The sequence below is a fragment of the Penicillium canescens genome (assembly GCF_028828765.1).
Source record: "Penicillium canescens strain IBT 15451 chromosome Unknown utg000003l_segment0_segment0, whole genome shotgun sequence".
NCBI classification, from domain to species: domain Eukaryota; kingdom Fungi; phylum Ascomycota; class Eurotiomycetes; order Eurotiales; family Aspergillaceae; genus Penicillium; species Penicillium canescens.
In genome coordinates, this window is record NW_026703965.1 from 1,565,452 (window position 1) to 1,584,145 (window position 18,694).

The 18,694-nt window shown below is 52.3% G+C and overlaps 6 protein-coding genes across 6 annotated transcripts; 2 read left to right on the forward strand and 4 right to left on the reverse strand.

Annotated features, from left to right (window-relative positions):
• Positions 1–580: 580 nt before the first annotated feature.
• N7446_004032 (U6 snRNP complex subunit PRP24) lies at positions 581–4,574 on the reverse strand (the record flags this gene model as incomplete). Its single annotated transcript, XM_058512781.1, has 3 exons — positions 581–1,666; positions 1,716–1,949; positions 2,013–4,574. 3 exons carry the CDS (start codon positions 4,572–4,574, stop codon positions 581–583), a joined length of 3,882 nt encoding a protein of 1,293 aa, XP_058374110.1.
• A 767-nt stretch (positions 4,575–5,341) lies between these two features.
• N7446_004033 (mitochondrial 54S ribosomal protein uL22m) lies at positions 5,342–6,377 on the forward strand (the record flags this gene model as incomplete). The annotated part of the gene is made up of 2 exons (XM_058512782.1): positions 5,342–5,378; positions 5,440–6,377. 2 exons carry the CDS (start codon positions 5,342–5,344, stop codon positions 6,375–6,377), a joined length of 975 nt encoding a protein of 324 aa, XP_058374111.1.
• Positions 6,378–6,615: 238 nt separating this feature from the next.
• N7446_004034 (histidine phosphatase family protein) lies at positions 6,616–7,923 on the reverse strand (the record flags this gene model as incomplete). Its single annotated transcript, XM_058512783.1, has 4 exons — positions 6,616–7,143; positions 7,244–7,486; positions 7,541–7,747; positions 7,837–7,923. The coding sequence occupies 4 exons, from the start codon at positions 7,921–7,923 to the stop codon at positions 6,616–6,618; spliced, it is 1,065 nt and encodes a 354-aa protein (XP_058374112.1).
• Positions 7,924–8,259: 336 nt separating this feature from the next.
• Positions 8,260–10,346, reverse strand: N7446_004035 (uncharacterized protein; the record flags this gene model as incomplete). The annotated part of the gene is made up of 2 exons (XM_058512784.1): positions 8,260–9,519; positions 9,591–10,346. The coding sequence occupies 2 exons, from the start codon at positions 10,344–10,346 to the stop codon at positions 8,260–8,262; spliced, it is 2,016 nt and encodes a 671-aa protein (XP_058374113.1).
• Positions 10,347–11,763: 1,417 nt separating this feature from the next.
• Positions 11,764–14,610, forward strand: N7446_004036 (uncharacterized protein). The gene is given in 4 exon segments (XM_058512785.1): positions 11,764–12,162; positions 12,228–12,725; positions 12,740–13,059; positions 13,115–14,610. 4 exon segments carry the CDS (start codon positions 11,786–11,788, stop codon positions 14,275–14,277), a joined length of 2,358 nt encoding a protein of 785 aa, XP_058374114.1. The 5' UTR covers positions 11,764–11,785; the 3' UTR covers positions 14,278–14,610.
• Positions 14,611–15,171: 561 nt separating this feature from the next.
• Positions 15,172–17,150, reverse strand: N7446_004037 (putative pathogenicity factor; the record flags this gene model as incomplete). Its single annotated transcript, XM_058512786.1, has 3 exons — positions 15,172–16,744; positions 16,925–16,954; positions 17,131–17,150. 3 exons carry the CDS (start codon positions 17,148–17,150, stop codon positions 15,172–15,174), a joined length of 1,623 nt encoding a protein of 540 aa, XP_058374115.1.
• Between the last annotated feature and the right edge of the window lie 1,544 nt (positions 17,151–18,694).

Consider the following 18,694-nt stretch of genomic DNA (forward strand, 5'->3'; position numbering starts at 1 on the left):
ACGAGTATAAGTTACAACTTAAGTTGAGTGAAGACATGTGCAAAACACTACTTCCCCGCAGACCAAATCAAGGCAGATGTCAATGCGCCATGACGATCTGCGCGTGTTTCTGGGTCCAATCGGAGCGCAGGGTCTTTCTGCAGTTGGTACATTTTCAAGCTTTTTGTCTCACTGAAGACCTACAGATGGTCATATGTTACAGGACTATTTTACATTAGATAGAATAGACCAATACAGATCAGGGATACCAGAACAAGTGTACACTGTATACAGAATATCCATGTGTAATAAAGTAATCACTCTTTGGGAGCCTCAAGGGACAACCCTTCGGAAAAGACATCATCATTAGAACTAGGAGCAAAATACAGTCATAATATACACGACAGCATGGTGCCACAAAAAAAAGAAGAGGTCATGGCATGGCGCGAAAGACCGACCCAGATGAGAACATGCGGATCTAGAGCGAAGCATCAAGCATCAAGATCACCAGAAACAATAAAAAAACGCCTGCCAGATACATTCCGTACCAAAGGAGTAAGAATAAAACAATTGCGCCAGGAACTGTCATTGCACTTGCACTTCATTCCGGGCGGCTTCCTTGAAGCATAGCGCGGAAATCATCGTTGCTCTTTTTGGGCTTGCCACTGTCACCGTCGGTAGTGGTGTCCATTTTGTCGGAACCCGCCGGCGCAGGAGGTTGCTTCTCACTGGGAGCTGCGGTGTATCGTTTCTGTCCAAGACCACCTTTCCGGCCTCCGCGCGCGCCAGGCTGCTGGGGGCGTTTGATCGGACCGGTGGGCTGGAGGTTCGTCTTCTTCGTTGGGGCTTCGTGCTTGAGGGAGGTGACCTTGCTGGTCTTCTGCTCAGCGTGTTGTTGCTTCAGATCGTAAACCCTGCCAACATGGATCGGGCGTCCAGGGGCAATTTCCTTCCCTTCAAGCGCCATCGAGGCTTTGCCGGCGTCGTGGATGTCGACAAACTCCACAACAGCACCTTGATGATCCGGCCGCAGAGAGATCTTGACCAAGTGGCCAAATGGCTCAACAAGGGCACGAACGCGATCCTCATTAACGGTGTCGGGGATGTTCATCAAGGCAATTGTGCGCTGGGCGTGCTCACCAACCGGCACTTCCAGATCGTCCGGGCCTGTGCCGTTGGCCTCGACTGAGGGTGATCCCGCCGTGGCAACTTGAGAGATGACGGTGTGGGTGCTGCGCTTGGCCGGGCCACCAGCCTGAGCAAGTTCGACACGAAGGGGGCGCCTCATGAACATTTTGTCATGCATTGCGAGGGCCTCATTGGCTTCATTCTTAGAAGAGAAGACAATAGAGCCAAAGCCCTTACTACCACCATCGGCCTTGCGCTCAATGTGGACCTTTTCAATGGTGCCATACTGAGCAAATGCCTCTTTGAGATCTTCATCACTGGCCTTCCAGTCAATGTTAACAATATAGAGCTCTCGTCCATCGTATCTCGCGCCACTGCGAGCTGCTTTCTCCGCAGGGTTAGAGATTTTAACAACAAGCTTCCTGCCCTTTTCATTCGGCATTCCATTGAGCTCTGTAGCGTGGTGGGCCGCGGCTGAGGTAGCAAACTGCACATAGCAGAAGCGTCGACTAGTGTCGAATTTGAGGGAGGGCAATCTAACGTCAACTACTTCGCCGTACTAATCACAAGTTAGTAAGAGTGTTGCCCAGCTAGAAAAAAGTGCATACCTTAGAAAAGAGGCTGCGAATGTACTCCTCATCCGCAGTTGAGGCAAAGTTGGTGACCCATAACGTCGTGTCCGCTCCAATCTGTACATCAATGACATTCTGGGTGTCATTGAAGCGTTTTTGGTCACGGGTGACAGCACTAAGGGCCTCGTCTTTGGTTTCGAACTCGATGATCGCAACCTCGGAGTTCTTGTCCTCTCCTTGGAGCATTCGGACGCCGTTGATGGTACCGATCTATAGCTGTAGTTAGCAAATATCCAAAAGGTTTGAACTGTTTGAACTTGATAGACAACTCACATGACGGAAGAATTGCCGAACCTGATGTTCAGTAGTGTCGCGAGGTAGGTTTTTCACAATCACAGTGGCGTGCTCTCGGTCCCGTTGGAGAACGGCATGTGCTTCTTCTTTCGGCTCCTCCTTGGCATCCGCTTCTTCATTGCGGGCCTTCTTGCTGGTTGGCAAATCCTCCACATCGTCCCGCTTTCTCTTCTCGTGAGAAGGAGCAGCCTCCATCGCAGCCTCCCACTGTTGTTGTTGCTGCTGCTGAGCCAATGCCGCTGCCTCCTGTGCCTCGCGTTCTCTGCGAGCAGTAACGGCTCTCATTGCCTTGCGGGTCTCGATCACGGCCAGCTGTAGCTCATCCGAGTCCTCGTAGTCCTCACAGTGAGTAATATAAGTCTGGACGATTTTGTCCGGCCAATCCAAATCCGTTCGCTTGAGCGCTTTTTTCAACACGGCAGTAGCGTAGCTCGGGTTGGGGGTTCGGCGCGCAGCATCCACAGTTGCCTCTCCCTGAACGAACTTGCTCCAGCAGATGAGTTCCCATCCGTAGTAAGCGAGCCAAAATTCATAGCTGCCACCACGGCGGGCCATAAGGCCCTTGAAGGTCTCACGTGCGGTGTCCCAGCTACCGCTTTCACTGGAGAAGCGAATGTAAATCCGCTCCAGGCGGAAGAGGGGGTCGCCCTGATACGCCGGGCCGTATTTCTTCTCGCCAAGTTCTTGCACACTCTCGATGGCCGAGCGAATGCCGACTTCGGCGACATCCAGATCTTCATCCGTAGAGTCAGGGAGGAAGGCACGTCGGCGAAGGTAACTACACCAAGTGACGTGGACCTTCAGAACCTCCTCCAGTCCACCAGCGTCAAGGAGTCCAGTGCTAGTAGCCTTGTGCTTGATGTCAGCGATGATATTGAACGGCTGGTTTTCTCTCTCTGAGCTCAATAGATACTGAGACCAGAGATTTCCGGACCAGGGACAATGACGGGTCGCACGATCAAGAGTCGAGATCGCTGTAGTAGAGGTACGGCGGTTGAGAGATTCGCCGATGAGGAACATGACATAGTCCTCCCAGAGGGACACATCGGTGGGGTAGTGAAGGACGGCGCGCTGGTAGATAGCATTGACGAGGTCGAAACAAAATTCTCCTCGCTTCCGCCGATCGCGAGTCAATTCCCAGTCAATGTACTCGGAGTACACAGTCCACTCGAGGGCACGGTCACCAGACTCTTGCACCTTAGCCAAGCGAAGTTCAAACTCCTCTCGTGCGTTATAAAGAGCTTTTGGCTCCGCCGCCCGAGCAACGGTCTCTGACATGATCTCCTCATACTTAGAGTTGTAATAGGTCGAAACAAAGCCCGAGAACTTCTGGAAAGTCTGGTCCCAGGTAGCATGTGGGGTCTGCAGACGAACGTCATAAAGTCCTCGAAGATGGTTGATCTTTTCCTGCGAAGGCGCGCGAGCGATATCCTGGGCATACAGATCGAGCAGGCGGTCCCACACCAGATGGCTGTTATTGATCCTCCATCTGGTAGCATCTGCACCCCTCTGCCACACTTGCAAGACTGACTGCCAGGTGAATACCTCGCGGCCAACCGCCCGATCTTCCTCAGTCCACTGGCTGGAGCTAGCTTCGCCATGGGCGGAGTGGTACAGATAAAGCACCCATTCGCCGTAGATATTCCAGAGTTTTGTGCTGCCAAACTCCTCTTCCACCGATCGCTGGCAGAGTTCCATAACAGCGATACGACCGTCCACATCATGAGCAAGCATACTCTCATCTTGAATCCATTCAGCCCAGAGATCTTCTCCCATAGCGAAAAGCTTGTCCATCTCTTCGCGGGCTGTCTTCAAGTCGTTGAGCAAGTCGTAGCGTCGTGGATCGCCGTGTACGTCAGGGTTGTTCGGTGGATACACGTGGTTCACGAACCCTGCATGCAGCAGTCCGATAAACTGCACGTGGGCATCATGTGTGTGGGGATTCAAGGAAATCCGATGGAATAATTCGGTCGCCAACCGCTGCGCTTCCGGATCGAGCGAGGTCGCAGCATAGGTTCTTTGGGAAGGATCCCGTCCGTCTGACATGGCGATATCGAAGGAGATTCGGGAGGTAGGGGTGTTGTGGTTGACGGAGTTTACGTGGGGGTGAATAGTCGAGGGAGACAGCTGGTGCTCATAAGATTGGGTGCTTCGCAGCATACTAGCAGCGTTCGGACGTTGCGGTTGGTGGTGCTGCATCGAAGCCAGGTCGGCCAGAGTGTCCATCCCGGGTGTGGAGGCTTGTCGCGACGGTGGGCCTTCGGTCACAGGTGATGTGCCGTTTCCGCCGCTGGCCTTGGCTCCGGAAGAGGAGCCGCCATCTGTAGGTGAAGACTCTGGGATCCCAGCAGGCGCGTATACCTGTTGCGCGAGGGGCGACGAAGTCTTTCCCTTCCGTCTCGGGCCAGATCGAGCTCTCTGGATAGCCTTGTGGGGAGATGGCCCGGCAGCGGGGGCAGCGTTTGACGTGGGAGCGGGCACGGGCGTCGAATTTCCAGACTTGGGATTCGAGTCCGGCGAGAGGAGTGAATTGATGTCCATGTTGGTGGAAAGATGGAGCTAGATCGCTCGAGCTGAGCGGTTAAGAACAAAAGTACCGGAAACGTTTATCACCGTCGAATATCCACGGATAGTGCTGGAAGTAGCAGAGATCCAGATCATACGACAGTCTTGAAGTTCCTCAACAACACGTCCATTCCTACATCGACCAGCGCAGGTTGTGTCCAGATCCCCCTCGTTATTCCGGGTGTAAATGACGTAGGATATGTACACGACGCAGGTTGCGCGACGAACTGTAGCCTTTCTTTCGCAGTGTTGATCTGGCGATGGTAGGTCGGGAAATCGAAGATCCAAAGGAATGGAGGTTCTGAAACTAACGGGGAATGGCCGAGCCGAAGGCAAGAGCGCAAGGAGAGATCTAAGAGCGTTGAAGGATCTCAGATAGAAGGAGAGGATGGGAACCACAGGCTAGATGGCCTGGGAAGGGGAGAGGGATGAAGGGGAAAGACAAAAAAGAGAGAAGAACTGAGGATGAGGGCTAGTGGATACTGTGGAGATGGGTAGGAAGAGAAACAGTGACGATGCGCAAAAGAAGAACAAAAGCGCAAGTGGACAACCTGTAAATCAAAGCTACAGAGAAACAATCTATCAGTGTCTCTTGCCTCTTCCCACCAAGTCGCAAGTTGCTTCTTTGACACTATTCTGATCGATCACACTTCGTGCCTCAGGCTCCGGCATCCCGCACAGACCACAAGTGCAGGGAACTTCATCTTTTTCCCGGACTCTCTGCATCAACAACCTCAACAGCCATGGCACTCTATACTTCAGGGCAGATGGTCCGCATAGGTATGCTGGGTTCCAATTGGCTTTCGTGCTTCGCTGACATTTGCCTCTTTCTCTCCAACAGTAGCCCGGACCGGTGTCACCTTCGTGCCTCGACGAACGATAGCCTCAACCCCAACCCGTTACGCAGATTCTAATGTCGACAACTCCTCCGGCGGATGGTTGTCCGGCTTGAAGAATATGTTCGGTGGCGCTAGCAGAGCCAAAGTCACCCAGCGACCCTCGGCCCCTAAGAAGGATGAAGGTTCACTAGGCGCAAGTTCGATCTTCGGGTCCGACTTCCAACCGACAAAGGCCCAAATGCCCTCCAAGCCGCAACACGCAGCCGGAGAATCATCTGAGCGCGATCAAGGCCGTATACAACGAGGACTCCTGCCGGACCCCAACTCCCAGCTGCGGTGGGAGAGGAAAATGGCCGTCCGCGAGATCCGCAAGCGAGGCCGTCTACCAAAGCAAGTCCAGATCAAGCGCACCGAGCGCGAATCGCTCTCGAAATCCCACTGGTTCAAGACCTCGGTAAAGAAGCTGGGTCCTCTGGCTCGACAGATCGCCGGCAAGAACATCGACGAGGCCATTCTCCAGATGCGCTTCAGCAAGAAGAAGGCCGCCCAGGATGTATTGGGACACCTCGAACACGCCAAAAACGTTGCCATTGTCCGTTCCGGTATGGGTCTCGAGGCTGGCAAGGAAGCCAAGCCCATCACGGTCATCCTCAAGAACGGCGAACGCAAGAAGATCTCCAACCCCTCCGATATCTACATCCAGGAAGCCTGGGTTAACCGTGGCCCGTACGGACGTGAGATGGACCACCGTGCTCGTGGCCAGATCAACATGATGCGTCCCCCTACCACAGGTCTCTCGGTTCTGTTGAAGGAGGAGAAGACTCGCATCCGCGAGTGGGAGGACCGTGAGGCCAAGGCCCAGCGTGCTCGCCGCGACCAGCTCTGGACTCAACTGCCGGACCGCAAGATCCCCACACAGAACCAGTACTACAGCTGGTAATTGTGATACTTTGGCGTTTGTATTATTTATATCTAGCTCTTCGGTTTACGCCCGTTGGACCATTCCGGTTTCATTTGTCTTGCCATTAGCCGATTCGGAGGCGAGAATTTGCATTTTGGGACAGAGAAAGTCGCTCTCGACTTCGCATCTCCCCGGAGCCGAGCGACCCATGTACACTACTGAATAAATTTCCCATCAATATTTTCAACATCACCCCACCACTTCTCCCTCATTTCCCCTAATTAGGAAAAGCCTGTTTATTAACAATCGCCGTAAACTCCTCCATCTCCTCCTTCGTCGCCCTTCCCCCAGAAACAGCACTCATCAAACTCGACAATCTCCCATCCCCACCAGCCCGCTCAAGCAAAGCCATAAGCACAGCCGTAGAAGTCCTCATCATCTCCGGATCCCGCGCAGTGGCCGGCGCAGGTGGCGGCCCCTCTTTCTCAGCAACAACAACGACAGGAATAACACCCCCAGTCGCAAGCGGGAACCGCCGATGCCCAACAACCTCCAGAATACTACTAATAGCACCGGAATGCGCAGTCATGGAGACGAATACATTCTCATCAGTAGCAAAGACATCGTCAAGGAACCGGCGGAGTCGCGCATCCCGGTCCTGGTCTGACTCGCGCGTCTTCGCGTCCCATAGTTCATCGGCTTCGGTGAAGCCGGGTTCGATGGTGTACTCTGGGTACTCGGCTGCGATGGCTGATGCTGCTGAGCGCTTGTCACAGGTGTGTAGGCCCATTGTTTCGCGGAGGAGCTGGGGAGTTGAGGGTTAATGTTAGATATCATCTCAGTCATGGACTTATCTATTACATGCCTTTCAAAGAAGGAATGAAAGGTGCAGGGAAAGGGCCTACCTCTTTAACAGTCGGCTTAAAAGGCTCAGTACCAGGAATAGGCAATCCAGCAAAAGTAATCTGCGCAGTAGCCAGACACCGGTTCAAGGGACTAACATAATAAGACTGCGGTGCCGGAACACCCTTCTTGATCTGCTCTTCCCAAGCAGCGTGGGCAGTCTTTGCTTGTGAGATACCCTTCTCGGTAAGGCGGGCATCAACCCAGCTTCCGTGCTCGTCTCCGTCTAGCAGAGACCAGTGTTCCTACACGTGGTTGTTAATATTCTGAAGAGATGTTGGGGGTATGGGTCTACAAACATCCCACGCCTTCGTACCATAGCGGGTCTCGGCGACGTTGTGGACGCCCTCGCCGTGCCGTCCAAGGAAGAGAACCTTATAATTTTGGCGGGGGTTGCTGTCATTCAGTGTCTTGATGTGTTCACTAAAACGTTGCCATTGGCTGGTCTGGGAGGTTTCTGTTTCTGTGTCGTAGGACTTGGCGATTAGGCCGAAGTCCGATTTGACCTGGTTGGTGCATTAGATATTGGTGTTTTGAGTACGTCACAGCCTGTCTCCACCGGGCTTGCTAAGGCCTGTGTCCCTGAGTTACTTACATAGTCGAAGGTGGCTGGATCGGTGGCCGGGTCATCCTGTAGGAAGTAGCTTGGGAGTGTGCTGTAGCGGTACTTCAATTCCGTCATGATGGTTGGAGAAGAAAGGGATGTTGGATGGACGGGAAGCTTTAGGGCTCTCGCATCGTGGGGCTGAGCTTGGCGGGACAAGCCAACTTGGGGATTTACTGCATACTGTATACGGTGGACTGTGGGTACTTTGAATGGTCAATTGTAAATAAATTCGTAATTTTATCATCTGGAAAGATTTTAATCCCATACAGCAAGTCTGCTCTAAACGCCTTTCCTATATGAAACAATGGTATCATCGCTCATAGCCCAACATTCATCCGACCCATCGACCTGCAAAGCGCGCTCTGCCTCCAACATTGAGCGCCATGTCTCGAAGGACATGCGCACCGTTCTTTATACGAACCAAGTGGTCCGCATACCGAGCAGATGTAAGTTATTCTTAGCAGACATTAAATGTCTACCAGAAAAAGATAGGCACTTGCTGATCATGTTCTCAGAAGAAGCAGCCAAGGACGCTGGCGAAAGCCAGGCACCCGACGAGTTTTGGAGACCACCAGAAAGCACCAAAACAATAGTGGAAGTAATACCACCAACACTTTCGCAAAGCGACCGAACGAGGCCGTTTCCAAAGACATCGGGAGCACCGCGCCGAGACGGCACGGGTAGCTGGTCCCTTGGTACGGATCGCAAACCGCCAGAGACAGGCGCGGATGATCTGGCAACTGCCTCGGAGGCATTGTGCTGACCATAGTGCCCACGCACATCCATGACACCAGAGTTCCAAACTGCCAGTGGGGAGTGACGGAACCTTTGGTTTCCGGCAATAGCCCCTGGGATCGCTCCTTGAAGTGTACCTGGTACGCTTGTCGTTGGGACAGAGACGTTGTCCGCGGTACGAGACGACCGAGTGGTCCTAGGCCGCACATCCAGTACTGGATGACAGAGCGTGCCAGGGGTTGATTGGTTGGGTGACGACTGTTGAAGTTCTCCAGTGGAAGTGGCAACACCACCAATCGACGCGGGGGTCGATACGCGCCACCGCAGGGCCGAGTTGCCAGCGGGCTTCCGAGATACGGGACTTGACTGGGATGCCAAGGAGGAGTTGCATTGTCTTCCTTCGGGGAGACCGACATCGTGTCCCGGTGATGTACTCTTCGCAGCACTCTTTCCCGACGTGGAAACAATGTCGTGACCCGATGAGGTTTTGAAATCTGGTTTTCCAGATCCAAGAACCGTGTCGTGTCCCGGTGATATATTCTTCGCAACAGCTTTTCCCGTAGAAAGAACAATATCGTGACCCGATGAGGTCTTGAACGCTGGCTTCCCAGATACAAGAACCGTATAGTGTCCCGGCGATGTGCTCTTTGGGGTCTCGGTTGTCTGAAGAATTCCTCTGGAAGATCGAGTCACAGCAGGAAGTTCCATCGACGGATCGTGTCCCGACGAACTGCTTGCTGGCTTCCTGATCGCCTTGACGGTCGGGAGTACTTGAGGTGAGCTGAGGACTGGATCGTGGCTCATGGTTCCCGAATAGCGCGCCTCGGGAAGAATTGGCACATGAAGCATTGGTTGCCTTGGCCTTTCTTGGAACGCGGCATCTGTCGGTACGTCGGTGACTCCGGCACGGGCAGCAGCCTTTTCCAGGCAGTTGCACTAGGTGCATGTTAGCGCATTGCTCAAAGAGGTTCCAGGACAGAAGGATCAATGATATGGTCAGAACTTACTCGCTTGTGTTGCTTCTTGTGCTTCTCACAGGCTCCATACTTCCGAGCCTTGATGTAGTTCTCTCTCTGTGCCTGAGAACGAGGCTTTTGCTTTTTCGGAACGTTGGCGGTGGCGTTCATGTTGAGGTCAAGAACCATCTCCATAGCTCCCGGAGGGGATGCCCCGGGGACGGATGTGTTCTCCACGCTTGGGCGCGCTGGTTGAGGGGATGTGCTTCCGCGCATGTAGTCGGACCAGCTTGGGGATGAGAAGCTGGTGTTGGAGTCCGACGACATATCCAGATCGAGAGCTGTGGCATCACACAGACGCTGGAGATGCAATGCGATTGCTGCTTCGCGGCGCTTCTCCTTGATAGAAGCGACACGCGGGTCGGCGGCAGCCTGCGCCTCCACCAGATTCCGGAATGTCATTGTACTGTCATACGGGTTGTACCCCGAGACGGAATCATCGTCGAACAAAGGCGCAGCGGGGTCTGGCATGTACCCTCCATCCATCGAGTAGCCCATCGTATCCTCCTGGGTCAGGGGGTTGGTCATACCTGTCCAGGTGGACTGCGGGGGCTCGGAGGGAGAAGGAGTGAAGATGAAGCTCTGATCATCTTCGTAAGGTAGAGCCAAATCCTGGGGAGAGATGGTAGTTTCTGAGGGCGATACCTCCCCGTACCCGGCAGGAAGGTCGAGGAATTGATCAAAGTCAACCCACTCGGTAGGGTTTGCATCCATCTGAGGGAAGAACTGATCTCCAACGAAAGCCATAACTGAAAAATCACGAATAGAATGGGTATCACTTGGGGTATCTAAGAATTGAAAAGATTGAGTGTCAAAGAGAGACGGAGGTAAGAGATGATGCGGGTCGGCAAGAGTTGGTCGTTGAAGCCGAGAGAGGAGTCAAGGTAGGTCGTAAAGAAGAGAGGCCTGAGGCTGTATAGTATGTATTGGCTTCCGGAGAAGGTGAAGAACGCCAGACCTGAGGCAACCGTTGATTCTATGTATGCGCTGGGCTGTCAGAGGCGCCTTTCCTCTTCGGGGTCCCCGACTCAGCGCTAAACCCTTCTGAGACCCCGACCCCCCGCTTGATCGCTCTAAGCCGCAATATGACTCAACCCCCGGGGTACTTCCCCAGCCATACTGTTTAATATGGTGATCTAGGTACCTTGGGAATGTATATACTATGATGTATAACTTACCTTGCATCTCCAGATTTGCTTCGATTACATCTGTGATCATATCATGACCTCTCGATGAGATGCTCAAGGATCAGAGGCTGTGTTTATGCATAGCCCACTTGATTAGCACTAGGGCTGACTGGCTGAGCGTATGCATGTAGAGTGGGACAGTATGGAGTAAAATTGCTTCAATTGCCAGATGATATAGCTCCAGATACCTCGGAAGATGTATGAATATGAACAATCTCGATCAAATTGACTTTAAGCCACATTCATCTGGGTCTTGACCCACTATCCATGACACACAGTTGCACTCGGAGCCTCGGCAAGGAAAATTCTTTAACTAAAAAAAAATTAAACCACAGCTCTTGTTGGATCTGGCTAGTGGATAACACAGACCAACGTTTGATCAAAAACAAGGTGCAGAGGTGCATTAGGGCTATTGATAAGAAAGATGTGGATGTTGAAGACTTGGCCGGATATATATATCTTTGCTTGAAGCTAGTAGTTCAAAGATGGAAATGCAATCTATCAAGGTGTCAATTATAAATGACTGAATGAGGGAGCCTCATTTCTGTTCATATAATTATAACATAATTCATACTTATAATATAAATGTCGAGGTTGTGGCTACGTGTGTGTACGTCCACGTGAGGAACATCGTGAGATTTGAGGTGGAGAGGAGCAGCTTAGTAAGGGGCAGACTGGAGGACTCCCCAGACTTGCCCAGGTGTCGGTCGTCTGTCGTGGCTCGAAACCTCATTGAACAAGTTGTTTGTTTGTGACTGTCCCTCTCCCCCAACGCCCTTCTCTTCATCCTCCCGCCACCTTCATCAACCCCTCCATCTCATCCCCCGCCAGGCTTCCATATCCACCCTCGGTTCTGTTGTGGAGAGAAGACTACTCAACTGATTGGCACCGGGCAATGTTTTGAGGGCAAAAATAGAAAGCCAAAAATCCCCGTACAGTCAGCAGCGGCCGAACCGGAAAATCAATCACGTCACGTTGTCACGTTGTCATTTCTCTACCATGGCCGCCGCTTTCGATGAGGAAGACCTCGCCATCCCCCTTGGCCCCTCCGACCGTGATCGTCGTCCAAGGGCACCTCCTAACCCCTCCGCCATGGCAATGCCCCCGCCATCGCGGCCGACCGTCAGGAATGAGGATCCAACACAGTCACCCTCCACCACGCGGGACATGCAGCGCCTCGACCAGTACCAGACCGTGAAGATACTGGGTGAGGGCTCCTTTGGCAAAGTGAAGCTCGCCATTCACCAGCCAAGTGGCCGGCAGGTGGCTCTCAAGATCATCTCACGACGCAAACTGCTCTCCCGAGACATGGTTGGTCGTGTGGAGCGAGAGATTCAGTACTTGCAATTGCTCCGACACCCTCACATTATCAAATTGTACGATTGCCCGCGATCCAAGTGCCATTGTGGTTTCATATAACTGACCCATAGCTTCCGAACAGGTATACAGTGATTGCCACGAAGACCGATATTGTGATGGTGCTGGAATACGCCGAGCGCGAGTTGTTCGATTACCTGGTACGAAAGGGAAGGTGTGGTGATGATGAAGCTCGGAAGTTCTTCCAGCAAATCATCTGCGCCGTGGAATACTGTCATCGACACAAGATTGTCCATCGTGACTTGAAGCCCGAGAACCTGCTTATCGACAGCCAGAAGAACGTGAAGATTGCGGATTTCGGTTTGAGTAATATTATGACGGACGGAAATTTCCTGAAGACGAGTTGCGGTAGTCCAAACTACGCGGCCCCGGAGGTTATCTCTGGCAAGCTTTACGCGGGGCCCGAGGTGGATGTGTGGAGTTGTGGTGTGATCCTCTACGTATTGTTGGTGGGCCGATTGCCCTTCGATGATGACTATATCCCTGCCCTCTTTAAGAAGATCGCCGCGGGCACCTTCCACATTCCTGGATACATCTCATCTGGAGCAGCACGCTTGATCCGGTCGATGCTCCAAGTCCACCCCGTTCACCGAATTACCATCCCCGAGATCCGACAGGACCCATGGTTTCTCAAGAATCTCCTCCCTACTTGCAACCACCACCCGAGGAGTTCATTGCGCCGGGTGTGGATCCGAAGAAGGTTGATAACGGCAAACTCGACCCCGCCAAGCCGGCGCCAGTCCAGCATAAGATACATCGCATTGCAGTCTCGAAGCTTGAACGAAGCATGGGCTACGGCAGAGAGGATATTGAGGAAGCGCTTAGACACCCTGAGCCCAGTGCAATTAAGGATGCGTTTTCCATCGTCGTCGAGAATGAGATGATGCAGACTAATTGTGAGTTCTCAACTAGCCGTTTCCCCGCTGCCTTTCGCTAACAGAATTGTAATAGCCCCGACGGAAGATAATTTGTTGGCTCAGAATGTTTCTCAGCAGAGGAGCGCTGCACCTTCGTCCGCAGACCGCACACCTGCTCCTCGAGCCCAACCGACTCCTGCCGCTGTCGTTAACAGAACTCAAAGTGTCTCTCGCCGTAAGCCATCGGAGGATGCCCAGCACGCAGACACCGAAGAAGAACCTCGCATCAGCCATGTTCGGATCCTCCCCACTAGCTTGCCATATGTCCATGACCAGCTCATGGAACAACGTGACCGAGAGCAAAGAGCTCGCCACGAAATGCTTGAGCAACGGCGCCAAGAAGCGGCCCATCTTGAACAAGAGGGCCATGGCGCTGCTTATCGGGACATGTCAGCCGAAGAGCAGGCTGCCACAGCCCGGGCGTTGAAACCTCATTCACGCAGTGTTGTTGATTTGGACAAGCTGCGCTTCGAGCCACCAATAGGCCAACCCCTCGAAAAACAACCAAAGAGAAGCCGCAAGTGGCAATTCGGTATTCGGTCCCGGAACCAACCCTATGAGGCCATGCTGTACCTGTACCGGGCAATTGCCGCCCAGGGCGGACTGTGGGATATTCAGCCCGTCGAATCAGGCACAAACATTGGCCCTGATGCAACTTCTTCTCCCGATAAACCCAAACCTCTACAGAGCAAATATCCCGACCTACCCTCCGACTACTACATCCCGAAGGATCCTTGGTTCATCCGCGCACGCCTGCTTAAAGAAGGCATCAAGGCACCAGGGGCCTCCACCAGCGTCTACAACAGCCGCAGCGACCTAGAAGAATTGCGCCGCCGCTTCAACATCTTAGGCATCCCCGCCCCGACAGAAGACAAGAGCAAAGACTCCCACGTTTCCTCCGCGCCAGACAGCGGCATCACTTCAGGAGCCTCCTCTGCCAACCAACAAAGCGGACTCCCAAACATTACCTACGGTGTTTGGGTCTTCATCGATATCCAGCTGTACCAACTCGAAGAAAACAATTACATGGTCGACTTCAAATGCGACGGCTACCAGAACGTCATCCGTGCCAATGGCGACACCGAGTGGCATCCCATCAGCAAGCGTTTCATGAACAAGGAGAAGGAATTCACCAGCCCTTACCCCTTCCTGGATGTAGCGTCTGATCTCGTGGCCCAGCTGGCTGTGGCGAGTTAGACCAGGCTTGACTATCACTATACTATCGTGGGGGATCTGGCTCTTGTTCATACACAAAACGATCATGATACATATATTAATTTCCTGTTAATACTGGCTTTTTTTTTTTTTTTTGAGTGGCTGTGGTTGCGGTTGCATAGGTGCTTTTGGTTTCTGCTGCATTCGGGTATGTGTCTTTTCCAGCAAGCGTGGTCTAGGTCTATTTGATGCGGTTTCGCTCATTGTACGGAATATATTTCGATTGTCTCGCATGAAAACATTCGCTTAACCCTTTTTTTATCTAAATAGAATAGCTGTCGTATAGCTGGAAGCTATCCCCACGTTATACTGATCTTGTGTCGCCTTGTGGGATGATTGTACTATATAAAACGGCCTGGATACTTACTTCTATACACTCGCTACATAGAACAAGAAATATGATATCGAAGTCTTTCATTCATCTGCCTCTAGCAACAATTGACCTTTGCAAAACCAGCGTGTAAGTCCTTACCTCCGTAACCTCCACCAGAGTCCCCAAAGCCCGCCATATCAACACTCTTTCCTGACAACACCAGCAGTAATGCTAGTAAACCCCTCTCTCCCTCTTCTTTTTTAGGTCTTCTGTCTTTTTTTCTTCTTATCTTCCCAATCCCATCACCCTTATCTCCCTGAAAGCCCCATCTGTGTAATGCGCACGAAAGAAGGGTATCCGAAAATTCTGATCAAGTTGTGCATGGCCCCTTCCCATGAGACCCAATACCGACTGCCTGACAAACCAAGGTTGGTCGTCTCAGCTCGGAATACGAAGCCGTACCACTGTGACTGGGTAAACCAAGATGACCAAAGAGAAAGGATTTCACCAGTATCGAAGACGAAGCTGTTGAACTCGACCAGTTGAGCAACCGCTCTTCCAACCTAGCGCTTGGGATCCCGGGGCTTCTTGACAGAACCATGGCCGGACACCCGGTTCAGCAAGTCCACGTACACCCGCTGACTACGTCGTCGCTGGCTCTCCGAGTTTCCGCTGTTGGTCCCGGCTCTGCCAATCCGAGACTGATAGTGGTCCTGAGTCCCCTCAACGGCGGCGGCATCAACGGGAACATCTGGAGTGTGTGCGGCAGGGTGAGTATCAGCAGGGCCGGTCTGACTACCCTGATTACTCTCAGCATCGTCCAATTCCACAACCCGCTCGTTGTCTGGGATGTGCGGGTGCTGGCTCTCTTCCTTAACTTCCTGCTTGCTGGTCGATCGCTGGCGCAGCGCAGCCTCCACAACCCAAGATTTGAAAGTAGGCAGAATCTCAACATCAGGGAAGCGGACACGGCTCGTCTGAAGACGTTGGTTGTTCTTGAACTCAGTCGTCTTCATAGGACGCTTGCGAGCCTTGCCAGCGGCGTGGCGTGGACTGACAGAAAGACTTGGGCTCATCGAAAGCGAGAGCTGCTCTGCGCGTTCTTCCTTGCGCAAGTCGCCGAGGTAAGTACGGATATGCTCTACGAGCTCGCGGATGTTGCCAAAGGATTTTGATTTTCCAACCAGCTGGCGAAGCCACAAAGGAACCGGGGCATTTATCGCCGTGGGATGCTTGCGGCTCCGCTGAGGAGTCCCCAAAGCCCGGGAAGCACGGGTTTCCTTGCGGGTGGTCGACGCAGTGGTTCTGACTCCTGCAAGTTGCTCGTTGCTGTCGGCGTCGGGTTCGCTGTCAACACGGAGTTGCTCACGGCGGCGAAGGATGAGCTCGAAGCTGTCAACTCCGCCCCAGCGTTCCATTCGGTTAAGGGACTCCAGGAGAAGGTCACACTGGGTGAAGGGCCATTGATCGGCCCGATACCGGGCTCGCTGGTAGTGCTTCCGGCAGTAGTGCACCCAGACGTACTGGGGAAACAGCTTGGTCGAGGCTTTGTTTCTTCCGAAGACGTGCGAGACGACCTTTCGCCAGTGCATGCCATCTGGCGAAGGCCCCATCCGGCACGGTGCGGAGAATTCGCACGCCGGGTCCTTCTGCTCGTCTTCTGGCTTCGCGATTTCCTGTCCTTGTCTGTGTCTGGGAGGTCCCTGGTGGCGTGGAGTCAAGGCTGTGGTTAGCACGGAGCTGTCCTCGTTGACAAATTGCAGCAGTACCTCTAGGCGATTACCCTTCATGAGGTTCCTGGACTCAGGACTTCTGCTCCGAGCCCTTTGAGGGGGATGATCCACCCTCGACCGGTACTCAGGATTGTAGGGGTTCAGACGCTCATTCTCCTCCCTCAACCGAGCTCCCTGTGCAGGATCATATCTGCCCCGAGTGACTCGTGCATTGGTGTAAGGGACAAGGTCGGGGTATGGTTGCGGGAAGGGAGTTGTAAGAGGGTAGGCGAGGAACGGCGCATTTGAACCGCTCAAGACTCCCGCAAGAGGCAAAGTAGGCCGTGAAAGAGGTGCGTAGGCTGGCTGCTGGGGTGGACTTTCACTAAGGCGGTAAGAACCAAGAGAGAAGGGTTGATTGAGGCTATAGAAAAGGACTAAGTTAGTAAAGGTTCATTTAAACAACGTAGACTTGCTAGACAAGCCGAGCCTTCTTGAGAAGCGAAAAGCAAGTGATGAATTGATGAAGGGCGAGTGAAGGGAATCAAAAGGACTGTGAGATAAGAGCAAGGAAGGTATCAGGTTGCTTGCTTTGTATGCTTACCTGTCGAGAGTCTGAGGTCCGTGGAGCGCGCTGCGAAAGCTGATGATAATTGTTAGCAGAGATCCTTTCACAAGATGAGGTAGTATAAAGAGGAGTGAGAAAGGGTAGCTCAAGACATGAAACGCGAAATGATCGGAGATAGAGCATGCAAATGAAGAACAGTTCTAAGATAATAGCGGTGTCTCTTGCGAAGCCTATTGAGCTACATGATGCCTGATAGGGCCATGTCAAAACTTTAACCACTGTTGGCCGTTGATCCAGGTCAGTGCCACGTTTTTCGAGGGCACTGCCGATGCTGGAGTCTTGCCATAGTTCTATCAAAGACCATGAATCTGAACAAACTTCGCGAGAATAAGTCCTTGAAACAGCCATATTGCCTTCAATCTTTCTCCAGCTGTATGTGGACAAGTGGATGACCAAGCTCAAGAAAAGCGGAAGAGAGGTGTAAAATTCCCATGCAAAGGAACGATAAGAAATAGGCGGACATACTTACCCAGTATGCTCGGCAAGAATATCATCTGTATTGATCGCCGTGAAGCCCGGGCGTCTAAGCACGAAGTATTAGAAGTGATATTTAGACCTCCATGGTATAATTTCCAGTGCAAGGATAGATTCAAGGCAAGGTGTTGAGGGGTTCCTAAAGAGCGTAGAGTAGGAGATATTCGTGTGTGATGATGGAAATGGCAAAGGATGTCTCACGAGACATCCAGTGTTAGGTGCCAGGTAGGATAGGGCTATCCCAATATCCTCGAAGACGTGACCCGTTAAAACAACACAAACTCGCTGTGTTAAGGTGGCACGTTGGAACGAGATAGAGGACAAGAGGGACGTGATGAGAGGGTAGAGGATGGATAGGAAAGATATATGAAAGCTTTGATGTCTTGTGTACATACCCTGCTGCAGGTTGACCCTGATGGTTGCCCTCCGGGCTGCCAGGAGCAGAGTTGGTCTGACGCGGTAGATTCATCTGTGATGAATGTATAGAGTTAGACATTGATCTGCAGATATCTGATGATGGATGAGTCTCATACCGTGATGCAAGTCTCAAGCAGGCAAAGAAATGGAAGGATAAGCTTGGGGGATGGATGATGGAAGACGAGGATAGGAGAGGAGGAAGATGAATTGGATAGGGCTTTGGGTTTTTATATTGGATAGTGTTTGCTTTCACTTTCCCAAGGTGTGCTTGCTCGAGGCTAGGGATCTGGGAGGGAATTTGCCTACAAACTACGAAGATTGGACTTGATTGTTTTAATATGAGTTTAACAGTAGGTCATTACAGCATAGAGTGTCTTGTCCCTTGACATTTTACTACGTATTTCATGGCGATACAAGAGCGAGGCTATTGGCAGTCCACACTGCTAAGGCTTGAAAAGACGTATGAGGCTTTTAAAGGTCAGACAGCTTGAGTAGCAGTACAAGAGCATGGTTTTAAGATAACGTCCAGCCTCAGAAGCAGAGGTAATGAGCTGTGTTCTCAAATTCTCCCTGTAGGCTTTCAACAACAGCATATATGGATGCCGAACAGGACATAATCGAAGATACAAGGATACAAGTAGAAAGGGCGGCTCACGCGCTGCCGTTAGAGTACTTCAGTGCTGGTGGCTGTGCCCCCCTTGTCCTGCTTCAGGTATGATCTTCAAGCATTACAAAGGACCTCAGCCGCTTGTCATACACGAAAGTTCAAAATTGCCGGTTGGAGAGCCGGTGGTTTGACAAAGGCCAGACAGATAAACAAGATACATATAGGTAAATACGATCAGCCTGTTAGTC